Source organism: Macaca nemestrina, chromosome X (genome assembly GCF_043159975.1).
Source record: "Macaca nemestrina isolate mMacNem1 chromosome X, mMacNem.hap1, whole genome shotgun sequence".
Classification (NCBI taxonomy): domain Eukaryota; kingdom Metazoa; phylum Chordata; class Mammalia; order Primates; family Cercopithecidae; genus Macaca; species Macaca nemestrina.
Window position 1 is genome coordinate 2,018,751 of NC_092145.1, and position 16,867 is coordinate 2,035,617.

General features: G+C 57.0%; 2 protein-coding genes across 5 annotated transcripts; both read left to right on the forward strand.

Moving 5' to 3' along the window:
• The first annotated feature begins 364 nt into the window (after positions 1–364).
• On the forward strand, positions 365–9,684 carry RENB (renin binding protein). 4 transcript variants are annotated; one of them, XM_071088452.1, is made up of 12 exons: positions 365–496; positions 647–756; positions 909–984; positions 1,095–1,170; positions 1,342–1,514; positions 1,988–2,212; positions 3,028–3,109; positions 3,397–3,572; positions 4,870–5,001; positions 8,814–8,935; positions 9,361–9,448; positions 9,533–9,666. In XM_071088452.1, the coding sequence occupies exons 1-11, from the start codon at positions 458–460 to the stop codon at positions 9,398–9,400; spliced, it is 1,251 nt and encodes a 416-aa protein (XP_070944553.1). In that variant the 5' UTR covers positions 365–457; the 3' UTR covers positions 9,401–9,448; positions 9,533–9,666. The 4 variants fall into 4 exon arrangements, with proteins under 4 accessions (XP_070944553.1, XP_024644110.1, XP_011715094.1 ...); XM_024788342.2 differs by having other exon boundaries at positions 8,838–8,935; XM_011716792.2 differs by lacking the exon at positions 8,814–8,935 and having other exon boundaries at positions 9,533–9,684.
• A 227-nt stretch (positions 9,685–9,911) lies between these two features.
• Positions 9,912–15,072, forward strand: LOC105467315 (N-alpha-acetyltransferase 10, NatA catalytic subunit). Its single transcript, XM_011716793.3, has 8 exons — positions 9,912–10,070; positions 10,478–10,576; positions 10,963–11,021; positions 12,383–12,428; positions 12,536–12,651; positions 12,852–12,896; positions 14,145–14,229; positions 14,770–15,072. The coding sequence occupies exons 1-8, from the start codon at positions 10,050–10,052 to the stop codon at positions 15,004–15,006; spliced, it is 708 nt and encodes a 235-aa protein (XP_011715095.1). The 5' UTR covers positions 9,912–10,049; the 3' UTR covers positions 15,007–15,072.
• Positions 15,073–16,867: the final 1,795 nt, after the last annotated feature.

Genomic DNA, 16,867 nt, shown 5'->3' on the forward strand with positions numbered 1-16,867 from the left:
TAGCTGTTCCCTGTCCTGCTGCACCCCTGCCCTACAGGCTTGGTAGGGCCAAGGCCCTCAGCCGCCCTGCCTGGGCCCCTGACACATTAGGGGGCACATTAGAAGGGCACATTAGGGCCCCTCTCCGGGCTCCCTTAAAGGTAGCTGGTGTAGGGCGGGGTGGGTGGCAGCCCCGTTTCCCCTTCCCCCTCATCCCAGACCGTCCGGCCATCCCAGCTTTTCCCACCAAGCAGGATCTTGAGACCAGGGCACCCAGCAGGGGCCCTGGCGGGACTGGCCCATTCTAGGGGAGGGTCGCGTCAGGAACAAGCGCGGAGGCGGGGCCTCAAAGCCCCGCCCCCAGGCCCAGCGGAACCTGAAGAGGAGGGGGTGGGTGAGCCGGGCGCGGCTCTGTCAGCTGAGTGACAGTCACGGGACCGCGACCAACTCTGTCTGGCTTCCTAGAGGAGAGGGAGGGATGAGCAAGGGTCTCCGAGCGCGGCAGACCAGTGGTGGGGTGCGTGCAGGGAGTCCTGCCTTGGAGGGTCCCGGGGATGGTGACGTCTGAAGCCCCGTGCAGAGGGGGGGATCCCCGAGGGCTGGTTCCCGAGGCTGGGGGGCCTAGGTCCCATGCGGGGGCTGCGCCTTCAAGCCCCAGTTCCCCTAGGACATGGAGAAAGAGCGAGAGACTCTGCAGGCCTGGAAGGAGCGCGTGGCGCAGGAGCTGGACCGTGTAGTGGCGTTCTGGATGGAGCACTCCCACGACCAGGAGCACGGGTACTCGGCAGCTTCTGGAGTCCTCGGCAGGGTTTTTGCCCTTCCTGAGGCCCCTCCTTACTCTCAGGCACCTCACAGATTTGCTGACCCCGGAGGGGCAGGAGGGGCTGGCAAGGCCCCTTCCAGACTTTGCTAATCCCGCGTTCCCACAGGGGCTTCTTCACGTGCCTTGGCCGCGAGGGACGGGTGTATGATGACCTCAAGTACGTGTGGCTGCAGGGGAGGCAGGTACGGTGTTCCCAGCCTGGAAGCTTCAGGCACACGGCCCATCGCCTCAAAGGTCTCCCCACCTCACCCCAGCCGGCCGCTTAGGCCACGTTCCCTCCCGTACCCCGCAGGTGTGGATGTATTGTCGCCTGTACCGCACTTTCCAGCGCTTCCACCACTCTCAGCTTCTGAATGCAGCAAAAGCAGGTGCTCCCTTCCTGCCCATCTCCCAGTGACTCTGTCCATGTTTACTCAACAGGGCACATGTGCGGAGTTCCTAGAGGGGTCTAGAAGCAGGAATGGATTGGGGAGGCTCAAGGGTGGTGTGTGGGGGGCGTCCTGGCCTTACTCCTGGCATGCCAACCCCCCAACCTCCAGGTGGTGAGTTCTTGCTGCGTTATGCCCGGCTGGCACCTCCTGGCAAGAAGTGTGCCTTTGTGCTGACTCGGGACGGCCGTCCGGTCAAGGTGCAGCGGACCATCTTCAGCGAGTGTTTCTACACCATGGCCATGAACGAGCTGTGGAGGGCCACAGGGGAAGTACGGTACCAGGTGTGTGAGAGGACGGTGCCCCTGAAGACCCCACCCTGGGACCCTGCCATGGCCACCTGATGCATTCCCACTCACTACGCAAGTCCACTGCCATGGACCCATCTGTGGGCCAAGTCCCCTTCACCTCTGAACGCTCCCTTACCCCCACAGGGGCGCAGACAGAGAGGGCCCTATCCACGCCCTGCCCCCAGCTGGGAAGAGGCCCCTCCCTCCTCCCTGGGCTCCCTGTGCTTCCAGACCTTGACCCCACAGCCTGGAAGGGACTGCACCCCCAGACTGGGAGCCCCCAAGGCAGAGTGGGCGGATCTGCCTGGTCCCTACTGGACGCCGGGTGCCAGGCCCCAAGTAGGCCCTGGGTGAACGTGTCTCAGGTTCAGGAGAGGAACTGACTCTCTCATCCCAAGGCTGTGTCCTGGGGGATGGGACAGGATGTAGCCTCAGCCTGGGCCTCCCCTCGCCTCCTGAACTCCCAGACGGAAGCCGTGGAGATGATGGATCAGATTGTCCACTGGGTGCGGGAGGACGCGTCGGGACTGGGCCGGCCCCAGCTCCAGGGGGCCCCGACTGCGGAGCCCATGGCGGTGCCCATGATGCTGCTGAACCTGGTAGAGCAGCTTGGGGAGGCAGATGAGGAGCTGGCAGGCAAATACACAGAGCTGGGGGACTGGTGCGCCCAGAGGATTCTGCAGCACGTGCAGGTGGGGGATGCCTGGGGAGCTGGGGTGGTGGGAGGTCCTCCACTCCCCCACTCCCCTGGGTGCCCTGGGGCTTGACACACCTGGAGAGACAGAGATTCGGGGAGGTCCCCACCTGGGGAAGGTGGAGGGCCTGAAGGCTGGCGGGAGGGTGTGGAGCCCCAGGCAAGGCCTGACAGAAGGAGACCCCTGCCCCACCCAAGTCCCTAAGTCCCTTCCAGGCCTCTGGGCCGTGAAACCCGCCCTGTCTGTCCCCATTCAATGTTTCACCCTCCTCTGCTGGAGAGGATTGGGCCAGAAGCGAGGATTACAACTTCCTAGGCCCTGGCTGGACTCAGTGGCTCCTGGCTGTAAACCCAGCACTTTGGGAGGCTGAGGCGGGCGGATCACTTGAGGTCAGGAGTTCGAGACCAGCCTGGCCAACATAGTGAAGCCCCGTCTCTACTAAAAATACAAAAATTAGCTGGGTGTGCTGGTGCATGCCTGTAATCCCAGCTACTAGGGAGGCTGAGGCAGGAGAATTACATGAACCCAGGAGGTGGAGGTTGTAGTGAATCGAGATTGCGGCCTCTGCACTCCAGCCTGGGTGACAGAGCAAGACTCTGTCTAAAAAATGAAAAAACAACTTGCTAGGCCCAAGGGAGTGAATCGGCCCCTCCTCAAATGCCCCTCTGAGCCTGGCCCACCGAAGCCAGCAGGTCCAGGGGCTTGGGTGAAAGGGAGGGAGGAAGGGATTTCTGGGGCTGGGTCTTTCTAGTTGGGTGGCTGGGTGGGTGAAAGGGCTGGAGGCAACATTCCCTTCTGCTGCTTCCCGGTAGAGGGATGGACAAGCTGTGCTGGAGAATGTGTCAGAGGATGGCAAGGAACTTTCTGGCTGCCTGGGGAGACAGCAGAACCCAGGTGAGCGGCAGGGTAGGCTGGGGGCCACCCAGGAGGAGGGGAACACTGAGCCTTGCGTTCTGGGCTTCAGATGTGGGAGTGCCTGGGGGGACGCCTTGAGGAGGCAAAGGAGAGAGGATGGGCTTCCGGAGGCTGGGGATTTCTGCAGAGGGGCAGGCTTCCAGGGCCAGGGAGCTCAGAAGCTTGCTCACTGTTAGGGAGGGAGCAGAGAGGCGCCAAGGGCTTTTGCTCCCTCTGTCCCGTCCCTCAGCCCCAACCCCGCTCTTCCGTACTCCAACCCTCACCAGGCCACGCACTGGAGGCCGGCTGGTTTCTGCTCCGTCATTGCATTCGGAAAGGCGACCCTGAACTTCGAGCCCACGTGGTTGACAAGTTCCTGTTGTTGCCCTTCCGCTCCGGATGGGACCCTGACCATGGAGGCCTCTTTTACTTCCAGGATGCTGATGACTTCTGCCCCACCCAGGTGGGAGAGCACCCAGGGCCATGTGTGACCCACGCTGATCTAAGGCTTTCTGCCTGGGGAGGTGGGTGCTTCTCTAGAGGGTAACCTGGGGCTGGATTGGAACCTAAAGGCCTGCGCTCGGCTTCTGTGCCAGTGTTACAGGAAAGGGGTTGTGATCCAGACCCCAGAAGAGGGTTTTTGGATCTTGCGCAAGAAAGAATTCAGGGCGAGTCCGCAATGCAAAGTGAAAGCAAGTTTATTAAGAAAGTAAAGGAATAAAAGAATGGTTACTCCATAGGCACAGCAGGCCTGAGGGCTGCTGGTTGCCTTTTTATTTTTTATTTTTATTTTATTTTATTTATTTATTTATTTATTTATTTGAGGTGGAGTTTTGTTCTTGTTGCCCAGGCTGGAGTGCAATGGCGCCATCTCAGCTCACCGCAACCTCTGCTTCCCAGGTTCAAGCGATTCTCCTGCCCTAGCCTCCCGAGTAGCTAGGATTACGGGCATGGGCCACCATGCCCGGCTAATTTTGTATTTTTAGTAGAGACGGGATTTCTCCATGTTGGTTAGGCTGGTCTCGAACTCCCGACCTCAGGTGATCCACCCACCTCGTCCTCCCAAAGTGCTGGGATTACAGGCGAGAGCCACCGCACCTGGCTGGTTGCCCATTTTTATGGTTATTTATTGATGATATGCTAAACAAGGGGTGGATTATTCATGCCTACCCTTTTTAGACCGTATAGAGTAACTTCCCGATGTCGCCATGGCATTTGTAAACTGTCATGGCATTACTGGGAGTATAGCAGTGAGGACCACCAGAGGTCACTCTCATGGCCACCTTGGTTTTGGTGGGTTTTGGCTGGCTCCTTTACTGCAACCTGTTTTATCAGCAAGGTCTATTATGACCTGTATTTTGTGCTGACCTCCTATCTCGTCCTGTGGCTTAGAATGCCTCAGCCGTCTGGGAATGCAGCCCAGTAGGTTTCAGCTTCATTTGACCCAGCTCCTATTTCAGATGGAGTTGCTCTGGTTCACACACCTCTGACACCAGTGCTCCCCAGTCCCATGTCATATGGAAGCCACCAGGGAGCTGGTGAAACGCTGATGCTCAGACGTATGTGCCATTCGTCTGGAGCCCTGGTGTCCATGCAAGGACCTACAGCTCAGGAAGCTGATGTCACTGGGAGGGTCCTTCAGAACCTCCAAAGGTGTCCCAATTCACCTCCATAGCTTGGGTCAATGGAGACACAGCCAGGTCTGGAAAGTTGGGGAGGGGAGTGTCCTGCTGAGATGCCTGCCCCTGCTCTCCCCTCAGCTGGAGTGGGCCATGAAGCTCTGGTGGCCACACAGCGAAGCCATGATTGCCTTCCTCATGGGTTACAGTGAGAGTGGGGACCCTGTGCTGCTGCGCCTCTTCTACCAAGTGGCTGAGTACACCTTCCGCCAGGTGAGCGCTGCCTCCTTGTCCCCTCTAGAGGCTGAATGGGGTAATGGGGGGAGTCTGGCCGGGCTGTGCTCTTGCCCCCTTGCTGAGCACAGTCGCTCAGCTGGTCTGAGAGTTTCTGGAGCCCCAGTGCTGTTCGTTCAGTCAACAAAGAAGCCCCTGTCCTCCTAGAGCTCGAATTTTGGTGGTGGGGGCCGGGAGAGCAGACTGTTAGCAAGCAGACCTAGGTGGTGGTGAGAGTGACAGCTGTGGGAATAATACCACTGGAGAGGGTTGTGGGGGGCTCTTACCTATGGGGTGGCAACGGGGAAGCACTGAACAGGGGCCAAGTCAATCAGGGGTGTGTCTGAGGGACTGGGAGTCTGGGCATGTGGCACAGCAGGGGGGCCTGGCAGCCTGGAAGGATAAAGGCAGAGTAGGCAAGGGATGGACTCCAGCTGCCTGGTCTGATTCCACTGTTACCTGGGTCCTGGGGTTTGGAGGGGGAGGGTGTTATGGGGGAAGCCTGTAGGGTATAGGGCAGAAACTGGGACAGCAGAGGAAGCTGTAGCTGTCATCCCAGCCAGTGAGGGCTGGCCCAGGTGGGAACTGGTGGGGACAGAGGGTTCAGAGTCTGGTGGAGCAGCGGTGGGATTCCTGAGTCTCTAGTTCAGATGGAGAGATCTGGACTCACCATGAATGTTTTCAATATCATAAGAATGTAGATGCTGCCTGGCACAGTGGCTCATGCCTATAATCCTAGCACTTTGGGAGGATGAGGCGGGAGGATCACTTGAACCCAGGAGTTCAAAACCAGTCTGGGCAACATAGTGAGACCTGGTCTCTACAAAAAATTTTTAAAAATTACCTGGGTGTGATGCACACCTGTAGTCCTAGCTACTCAGGAGGCTGAGGCAGGAGGACTGCTTAAGCCCAGGAGTTTGAGGCTGCAGTGAGTTATGATCACACCACTGCACTCCAGCCTGAGCTGGGCAACAGAGCAAGACTATGTCTCAAAAAAAAAAGGCCAGGCGTGGTGCCTCATGCCTGTAATCCCAGCACTTTGGGAGACTGAGGTGGGCAGATCACCTGAAGTCAAGAGTTCAAGACCAGTCTGGCCAACATGGTGAAACCCCGTCTCTCAAGACCAGTCTGGCCAACATGGTGAAACCCCGTCTCTACTAAAAATACAAAAATTATCCAAGCGTGGTGGCAGGAGCCTGTAATCCCAGCTACTTGGGAGGCTGAGGCAGGAGAATCGCTTGAACCCAGGAGGCAGAGGTTGCAGTGAGCCGAGATCGCACCATTGCGCACTCCAGCCTGGGGAACAACAGCAAGACTTGGTCTCAAAAAAAAAAAAAAAAAAAAAAAAAGAGTACAGATGCTGCTGAGATCTATGAGGCAAAAAGGGAAATGGAGGCCCAGCAAAGGAGACCGGAATCAGTGGTGACGTAGGAAGAAGACCAAACCAGGGGCCCCCTGAGGCCCAAGTGCTAGGAGCAGAGTGATAAGCTGTCCTGACTGCTGCCCAGGAGGCACCTCGAGCTGCTGAATGCAGGAAAGGACATGGCACCCAGTGGTGGCAAGGCCTGGGTGGTGAATGAATGAAGATTCATCATGTGTTTCTAAAGCCACGACTCCGACTCCACTGGTAAACCCTGGTACTGGGAGGACTATAGCAGGGGATCTTATTCTGGGGTGTGTGGGCTTTGAAACCGGGGGTGGAGAATCACATCTGTATTTGTACTAACCTCTAACGGAAACTAGCATTTGCTTCCATTATGAGTGGAGGCAGTGAACCACATTGGTAATAGAAGTGCCTGGCTTTGTCACCGATAGAAATCCCAGATGTGTTTATATTGCATTGCAGTTAGAGGGACATCTGCAAGTATCACATATGCTCATCACTACTTCCAAACCACCAGGGTTGTTAGACCTGCAGCTATATCTTAATATTTAATGCATTCATAGAGTATGTATTAGGGGCCACCAGTTATAACTCAAAAATGAAATAATAAGATAGAGATGACATTAAACAATTACAAAAGCTATGATTAACAGGTAAATTGGCTGGGTGTGGTGGCTCACACCTGTAATCTCAGCACTTTAGGAGACGGAGGCGGGAGGATCACCTGAGGTCAGGAGTTCTGGACCAGCCTGGCCAACATGGCGAAACCCCGTCTCTACTAAAAATACAAAAATTGGGCTGGGTGCCTTGGCTCACGCCCATCATTCCAGCACTTTGAAAGGCCGAGGCAGGCGGATCACTTGAGGTCAGGAGTTCAAGAACAGCCTGGCTGACATGGTGAAACCCCATCTCTACTAAAAATACAGAAAATTAGCCAGGCGTGGTGGCAGGTGCCTGTAATCCCAGCTACTCAGGAGGCTGAAGCAGGAGAATCACTGGAACCTGGGACGTGAAGGTTGCAGCGAGCTGATACCACGCCACTGCACTCCAGTCTGAGCGACAAGAGCGAAACTCTGTCTTAAAAAAACAAAAACTGGCCGGGCGCTGTGGCTCAAGCCTGTAATCCCGGCACTTCGGGAGGCCGAGACAGACGGATCACGAGGTCAGGAGATCAAGACCATCCTGGCTAACACAGTGAAACCCCGTCTCTACTAAAAAATACAAAAAGCTAGCTGGGTGAGGTGGTGGGCGCCTGTAGTCCCAGCTACTCGGGAGGCTGAGGCAGGAGAATGGCGTAGACCCAGGAGGCGGAGCTTGCAGTGAGCTGAGATCCGGCCACTGCACTCCAGCCCGGGCGACAGAGTGAGACTCCATCTCAAAAAAAATAAAAATAAAAATAAATAAAAACCAAAAAACCAACCAACCAACCAACCAACAAAAAAAAACAGGTAAGTCATTATGCATCAACCAACATAACAGAATACAGAAGGCAAAAATCCAGACATTGAGGGAAATTCTTCTTTACCTTCCTGTGTCATGTCAAGTAGTCAAAAAATAAGTAAGGACTTGAACAATGTAACTCAAAAGATAGAATGAATACACACAGAACTAGTATTATTTATTTATTATTTTTTTTTATTTTTTTGAGACAGGGTCTCTATCGCCCAGACTGAGTGCAGTGGCACGATCATGGCTCACTGCAGCCTCAACCTCCTGGGCTCAAGCGATCCTCCCACCTCAGCTGCCCAGGTAGCTGGGACTACAGCTGTGTACCATCACACCCAGCTAATTCTTTAATTTTTTTTTTGTATAGATGGGGTCTCACTATGTTTCCCAGGCTGGTCTTAAACTCCTGGACTCGAGTGATCCTCCCGCCTCGGCCTCCCAAAGTGCTGGGATTACAGGCGTGAGCCTCTGTGCCCAGCCCAGGACTAGTTTTACTTCCTACGAAGAAGAATACACCAACTCTTATGGGCCACCATTTAAAGAGACATTTTCATACTGGACTTCAATGTAATTGATTCCATGATCCTTTGGAGAAGAGGCTGAACTGACAAGGCTTCCTGAGACAGGTGCCCCAAGGAATGGTAGTGGAGAGAGAAGGAAAGAGAGTGGAATGGGCACTGGGCAGGGGCAGACGGACGACGAGATGCATTTGGGACCAATGGTGAGCCAGGACAGGAGTCAGATGAGATTGTACATCTACTGGAAGACAGGCCTGTGAAGCTGGGAATGGGAGCTCCAAGGGAGTCACATCTTAAGAGTTTCATGACAGGTCGTTTCCTCCATCAGGGTTCTTTGTTTCTTTAAATCAACGTAACCACCACTACAGTCACGATAGAGAACCTTTTTCTTTCTTTCTTCTTTCTTTCCTTCCTTCCTTCCTTCCTTCTTTCTTTCCTTTCTTTTCTTTCTTTCTTTCTTTGAGATGGAGTCTTGCTCTGTCACCCAGGCTGGAGCGCAATGGCGTGATCTCGGCTCACTGCAACCTCCGCCTCCTGTGTTCAAGCGATTCTCCCGCTTCAGCCTCCCGAGTAGCTGGGATTACAGGTGCGCCACCACGCCCAGCTAATTTTATGTTTTCAGTAGAGATGAGGTTTCACCATGTTGTCCAGGCTGATCTTGAACTCCTGACCCCAGGTGATCCGCCCGCCTCGGCCTCCCAAAGTGCTGGATTTCAGGGGCGAGCCACAGCGCCTGGCTTGATAGAGAACGCTTCTACATCGCAGGGCAGGGTTCTTTCATTCCATCTAGCAGTGTCTCGTCCCCTTGCCCAGTCGGTTATATAGTTGTAGCCCTGCTTGCTGCGCCCACCCCTGCTTTCATCTTTGTGGAGGACGCAGTGTCGCGGTTCAGATCGCTGGTTCTGGAGCCATGTTACCTGGGATCAACCCAGGCTCTGACCCCTGGTAGCGATGCAGTGGCATCTGGGCGGGTCCTGCAGGCGCTAGCTGTCACTGTCTCTGTTATTCCAGTTTCGCGATCCCGAGTACGGGGAATGGTTTGGCTACCTGAGCCGAGAGGGCAAGGTGGCCCTCTCCATCAAGGGAGGTCCTTTCAAAGGTGAGTGGGGGACAGGGCGGGGCCGCAGGGGTTGCGCCTCTCGGCTGCCCCCGGCCCTCACTACCTGCCCGCCTCCACCCGCAGGCTGCTTCCACGTGCCGCGGTGCCTAGCCATGTGCGAGGAGATGCTGGGCGCCCTGCTGAGCCGCCCCGCCCCCACGCCGACGCCCGTCCCCACCCCCGCCCGTCGAGGCGCGGAATAAAGGCTGAGTCTGCTCCACCTGCGGCTGTGCGCGTGTCTGTGGGCTCGCGGGACCGGGGCTGCGGCGCCGAGGGAGGGGCCTGCTCCAGCTCCGGGGCAGCGCCCGCCCCGCCCCCAGGCCCGCCCCGCCCCCAGGCCCGCCCCGCGCTGACCGGCTGCGCGCATTGGCCCGCCTCGCGCGCTGGCCTGTCCCGCGCATTGGCCAAGCGGCCGGGAGCACGGGCCCGGCGGCCGTGCACTTCCGGCCGGTGGCCGGCCCGGCGCGCACCGCCCCTTCCGCCACCGCCCAGCGAGCCGAGCCCCGGTCCCAGCCCCGGCCGTCCCGGCGTCGCTTCGGAGCGCGGCGGCAGCTGACTGCGCCTTCACGATCCGCTGGGACCCGCGAGCCCCGCCGCCGTTATGAACATCCGCAATGCGAGGGTGAGCGCCCGGGGCGGGAGGCTGTCCGCGCCGCGTGGGCGCCGGGCCCGGTGGCTGCTGCGCATGCTCCCGAGGGCCCTGGCCGAGCCCGGCCCGGTGGCCCTGCGTGTGCCTGCGGCCGCTGAACCTATGGGGCTGGCCCAGCCCGCCGAAGAGGCCGGGGCGCGGGGCCGGGGCTGCGATTCCCTCCTGTTTGCGTGATGTCGGGCCTGCGTTGGGTGGGCTCCGGGGACCTCCGGGCGCCCACTGCTGTTCCTGTGCTCTGGGCGTTGTGCAAAGTCAGATCGTCACAGCGCCTGCTCAGCCCCGAGGGAGGGGGGCCGAGCAGACCGACGGGGAGCAGACTTCTCACCCGTGGTCACCGGCGCCTTGGACTGAGCGCGTTCCACTGCCCTCCTTCCTTGCAGCCAGAGGACCTAATGAACATGCAGCACTGCAACCTCCTCTGCCTGCCTGAGAACTACCAGATGAAATACTACTTCTACCATGGCCTTTCCTGGCCCCAGGTGGGCAGCTTCTGAATTTGGGCGTGGGGGAAACCAAGCCGAGGAAAATCCAATCGGGCCATCTTGGAGGGAGTGGACAAGTCTGTCAGAGCCCAGGGGGCTGTATAGTTGGTGACGTCCCTAGTGTTTTCAGCTGGCAGGCAGGGGCAAAGGAAAAGAAGGCGCCTGAAGGGAGCAGAGAATAGGGGCATCGGGCAGGATCCCCACATTGCATCTTCTTTCTGGGCATGGGCAGGGCACAGTGTGGCGCGGGGGAGACCAAGTCACCCAGCCTGGAGGTCATGAGCCATCACACAACTGGCCACTCGTCCAGCTTGTGTCCCTCTAAAGGGCTCCTCCAGCTCCAACATGAAGTTTTCTCACTCCCTTTTCCTCTCTGTCACCAGCTCTCTTACATTGCTGAGGACGAGAATGGGAAGATTGTGGGGTATGTCCTGGCCAAAATGTGAGTCACCAAGGAGGAAGAGAGAAGCTACACGTGTCTGGTGGATGCCTCTGTGGGCTTTAAAAAAATGAATAGGCTCTTTCTTTTCAGTACAGTTGAAAGTTTATAGAAAAATTGAATAGAAAGGACATGGAGTTCCATAGAACCCCTCAGCATTCCCTCCCTGCCAGTTTCCTCTATTAGTAGCTTGTTGGATTTGTGTGGTCCACTTGTGACAAGTGATAAACTAATGTGATATATTACTATTATTATTATTTTTTTTTTTTGAGACAGAGTCTTGCTCTGTTGCCCAGGCTGGAGTGCAGTGGCGTGATCTTGGCTCACTGCAAGCTCCACCTCCTGGGTTCAAGTGATTCTCCTGCCTCAGCCTTCCTAGTAGTTGGGATTACAGGCATGTGACACCACACCTGGTTAATTTTTTAATTTTTTTAGTAGAGATGGGGTTTCACTATGTTGGCCAGGCTGGTCTCGAACTCCTGACCTCAGGTGTTCCACCCACCTCAGCCTCCCAAAGTGCTAGGATCGCAGGCGTTAGCCGCTGCACCCAGCCGATATATTAATATTAACTAAACCCCCCTGCACTTCTCTTTGTGTTGTAAGCCCCATGGTTTTGACCAAATGATATGTGTCCACCTTTGTATTATCACAGGATAGTTTCACTGTGTTCCACGCATTTATCCCTTCCTCTTAACCCCTGGCAACCACTGATTTTTTACTGTCTGCATAGTTTTTGCCTTTTCCAGGATGTCATAGAGTTGGAATCATACTGTATACAGCCTTTTCAGGCTGGCTTTTGTTCACTTAGTAGTGCACATTTAAGCTTCTGCCTTGTCTTTGCGTGGGTTGACAGCTCATTTCTTTTTTTATTTTTATTTTTTGAGATAGGGTCTTGCTCTGTTGCCCAGGCTGGGGTGTAGTGGCATGATCATGGCTCACTGCAGCCTCAACTTCCCAGGCTCAAGTGATCCTCTCACCTCTGCCTCCCAAGTAGCTGAGACCACAGGCATGCGCCACCACACCCAGCTAATTTTTTGATTTTTTTTTTTTTGTAGAGACAAAAAAAGTGTTGTCCAGGCTGGTCTCGAACTCCTGGGCTCAAGCAATCCTCTTGACCCGGCCTGCCGAGTAGCTGGAACTATAGGCGTGTGCCCCATACCTGGCAGGCATGGGGTTTTCAGGCAGTAGAGGGTGGCAGGATCAGCTGCTCTGATCCAAGAGGCTCCTGGCTCTCCCCCAGCTGGGGTCTTAGGGGGCTGTAGGGCCAGCCTAGAATTTGCATATCCACTTTACAGATGGCGGGGGGTGGGGGTGGCTGTGCCTACACTGAGCTCCTTTGCAGCCTCTGCTTTCTCCCTCTCCAGGGAAGAGGACCCAGATGATGTGCCCCATGGACATATCACTTCATTGGTATGTAAGGTTCACTCAGGCTCTCTGGTGGGGGTGGAAGTGGGGGTTAGTTGAGGCAGCCCTCAAGGTCCCAGTCCTTCACCCGCTCTCTCCTCTTCTCCTACCAGGCTGTGAAGCGTTCCCACCGGCGCCTCGGTCTGGCTCAGAAACTGATGGACCAGGCCTCTCGAGCCATGATAGAGAACTTCAATGCCAAATACGTCTCCCTGCATGTCAGGAAGAGGTGGAAGCCGGGCTGAGGGAAGGGGGATTGAGGGGGAGAGATATTGCCTTGACGGGGGTCCTGGGGTACCTTGGCTTTTGGTGAAGATCCAGGAAGTGGGATTGGGGTGAAGGAGGGACCAAGAGGAGGGGCAGGCACTGGACGTGCTACCCCTCCCTGGCCATGTCCGTGCAGCTCAGCAGTGCCTTGTTCCCCTGCAGTAACCGGGCCGCCCTGCACCTCTATTCCAACACCCTCAACTTTCAGTAAGTAGATCTCGAGTTTTCTCGTGGGCTGGGGTTGGCCCCAGGTCTGGCCCATCAGGGCACCTGAGACCGGCTGAGTTGCCTTCCAGGCTAGGGGTGGGCCGGATGTGGGGAGGACGCTGTGGACCCCAGTGCTGCCAGGATGCCTCCACATTCACTCGGTGGCTGATGGTTGAAAAGCCGGCATGGAGACAGCACCTGCCTGCTGAAACGTGCTCCGTGTGTGTTGTGATGGAGGAGCTCTGGCCCATGCTGGCAGAGGCTGGTGAAGGGCACACGGGCTGTTTAGTAATGTTTGGGAATAAAGAGGTGTGGGTCCCTGGCGTGAGCAGATCATAGCATGGCCAAGCACCTGGAAGAATCCAAGAGAGAGCAGAATCAAGGAGAATGCACGTTCAGGAAGGAAGGACCGGCGGCCAGGCAGCCTAGTGGATGGGGCAGGTCTGCCTGAGGACCGGGAGGCCCCGTGTGCCTAGCACAGGAGAGAGGACCTGGCAGTCAGCATGCCCAGTAGACAGTGGAAAAAAGTGCTTGCAAGTGAAGCTGGGGTGGGCTGCCCGTGGAGGGACACTAACTGCAGTCAGCCCCTGTTTGGTAGGGGTGAAGAGGAGGGACTGTTGGGAAGGGCAGTGGCCTCTGGGCTGGATGCTGGCAAGAGGGATCTGTGACCCAGATGAGGATGTCTGGTGGGAACTGCTTTATAGCTAAGTCAACAATCCTCATGTCTTAGGCCTGGCAGGGCCAGCCTAGGCCATTAAGTCCAGCTCCCCTTCCAGGGACATGGCCACCCGAGTCTGCACACATGCCTCCCCAGTGCAGGCATGGCCCCTGAGCTGCTCAGGCAGGGCCTGTGCTGCCTAGGGATGACTCCCCTAAACAGAGCTCACTGTCTTTCCTGGGTTCTGATGGCTGTTGTGAGGCAGCTCAGTAAGGGACAGGACGCAGGGCAGGGAGGGAAGGGGAAGGCTGAATTCAGGAATTCAGCTCACAAGAAACCACAGAAATGAATCCTTAGTAGCCAGGCTAAGGACACAGAACGGGGGCAGGACAGGGGTGGGGCGGGCCGCTGTTTCCTGGAGCCTTTGCTGGAGAGAACAGAGGGCAGGTCACACTGGACTTGCTGTCTCAGGAAGGAGCCCTTCAGGGAGAAAACACGGCATCTTGCTCCAGTAGCCATGATACCAGGAGTGGAGGAGGGTGTCCCCCAGGTATGGGTCTTCCTCCTTGCTCTCTACCCTCTGCCCCCAGGATCAGTGAAGTGGAGCCCAAATACTATGCAGATGGGGAGGACGCCTATGCCATGAAGCGAGACCTCACTCAGATGGCCGACGAGGTAAGAGCCTGCATGAAGCCAAGCCAGGCAAGCGGGGGTGGCATTGGGGAGCCCCGAGACAGTGGCTGGAGGTGCGACCAACTTTGAATGCCAGCCCTTGTGGCTATGTTGCCAGGAGTCACAACCTCAGTCTCCTAGGTTGGGCTTTAGAGGAGGCCGTCTGCCTAGCAGCCTGGAGGGTGATGGGAGAGGCAGAGGGAGGAGGCTTTTAGAAGGGAAGTGGGGAGGCCTGGGGACCAGTGGGTGGCCTGCCTGCTCAGAGGTAGTTCTGAGTCAGGGTTCTGCCCCAGGCTCCTTGGGTGGCAGGGCTGGTCAAGGGGCAACGCTGTGTCGTGGGGGCCTCCATGGTAGTCAGTGAGCCCAGGTAGCAGTGGACTGGGGCTCCAGCCAGGTGTCCCCACTCAGTCCCACGTGTCCTGCCTAGCCCTGCTGCCTCACTATGCCCCTCTCCTCAGCCAGCGACAGGGCCAGGCTCCCTTTGTCTGGAAACTTAGGCCCCATCTCTTTACCTCCTGCTTCTCCCTGGGTTCCTGGTGGCAGCTGAGGCGGCACCTGGAGCTGAAGGAGAAGGGCAGGCATGTGGTGCTGGGTGCCATCGAGAACAAGGTGGAGAGCAAAGGCAATTCACCTCCGAGCTCAGGAGAGGCCTGTCGCGAGGAGAAGGGCCTGGCTGCCGAGGATAGTGGTGGGGACAGCAAGGACCTCAGCGAGGTCAGCGAGACCACAGAGAGCACAGATGTCAAGGACAGCTCAGAGGCCTCCGACTCGGCCTCCTAGAGCCTGCCCCATCCCTTCCTCACCCCACGAGCTTTCACAATAAATTCGCTCCGTGGCACTGGGGAACTTCGTGTGTGTGCGTGTGCACATTTAGAGGGTGTGTTTCTCCAGGTCCTCTGGTGGGGAGGTGAGCCTCAGCCTTTTGACCCAGAGCATCCTGCCAGTCCGAATAGAAGGGAAGAGCTTTGGAGGTGGGACTCCCCAGTCTCATGGCCTTCAGCAGCTGTGGCCCCGGGAAGGAGGCCCTGGGCTTAGGGAGAGACCCTGCCTTGGAGGTCTGCTTGGCCACGCTGAATGTGTTTTGTGGCATAAGCCTGGGCCGCTTAGGCTCAAAGCTCAACAGCAGGGCTCCCACTCTTGGTAGCCTTCAGTTCTCCTCCCATCTTCACCTTCAGACCTTTTCTCTCCCTAATCACACCTGCTTTGGGCTACAGCAGCTCTGCGGCATAGCCGTGGGCTCCAGATGTGGACATCTGACTGCTCATTGGGCTTATCTACAGCTGTCCTGAGTATAATGACCCAGCCAGACGCCCTGTCAACGGTCCTTGAGTCCTCCCTTCCCTGCCACCCTAATGGTCAGTGAGTCCATGATACCTCTTGAGTCTACTCCCTGAGTTTGCATTTGAAAATAATTTGTTTTTAGTACAATTCCCCCCGTTTGCCCTATTGACATTTTGTATTAGTTGGTGTATTTGTTATTGTTGATGAGCTAATACTGATAAGTTATTGTAAACTATAGCCCATGGTTTACATTAGGTTTCCTGTCTGTGTTGTACAGTTTCTATGGGGTTACACAAATACATAAAGCCATTTATTCCCTCAAAATAATTTCATGCAGAATACAAAACTGGGTGGCTGTTGGGTGCGGTGGCTCATGCCTGTAATCACAGCACTTTGGGAGGCCGAGGTGGGCGGATCACTTTAGCTCAGGAGTTGGAGACCAGCCTGGGCAGCATGGCGAAACCCCATCTCTACTAAAAATAGAAAACCGGGTGTGGTGGTGCACGCCTGTAATCCCAGCTACTCGGGAGGCTGAAGCAGGAGGATCCCTTGAGCCCGGGAGGTGGAGGTTGCTGTGAGCCCTGATCACGCCACCACACTCCAGGGACAGAGACCCGTCTCTAAATAAATAAATAAATAAATAAATACACACACATCAAAATCCTGTTTTTCATGGAGTCACCCTAACCGTAACGCTCTCTCCTGTGTCTCCTCCCTTCCCTTCCCTCCGGCTGCAAAGCCATCGCTTGCTGTTCCTAGTCCCTGGGCGGGCCCTGTATTCCTGAGCCCTCTGTGTACCCTGCTACTGCAGGTGGCACTGCTCCTCCGCCAGGTTGAAAATTCGCCAAACAGACCTGGAGCTCGGTTCTCTTTGGCTGGCGCCTGGCACGTGACCAGCAGGCAGCCAGCTGCTGTGGAAGCGGAGCCCGGAGACCGGCAGGGCGGGGCCGGGGCCGGAAAGGCGCGTCTGCGCACGCCCGCAGCTCTCCGGTTCCCGGCTCGGGCGAGGCTGTGTTCTGATTGGCTTAAGACGTGGGCTTCCCTTTGTATGGGCCGGAGGCGGAGCTCTGGCCCGCCCCGCGCCAGGCGTCACTGTCTTCCGGTTCGCAAGCCCGCGGCAAGCTTCGTTCCCAGGCTCTGATTGGTCCGGCGGCTCTGGGTGCTGCGCGTGGGGGTGCGGGGGAAGGGCGGGCTTGCGCACTGCCTCGGCCGCGCCCCGGCGCCGGTGGAAGGGAGCTGGCCCAAGCTCCCACGGCGTCCGCGGCGCCCTCCTTCCGCCCCTGCCCGGCCCGCTGGACCCGGCCCGCCCTCTGCCATCCGTCCCTGGCGGGCCCGATGCCTGTCGGCCGCTCCCTCCGTC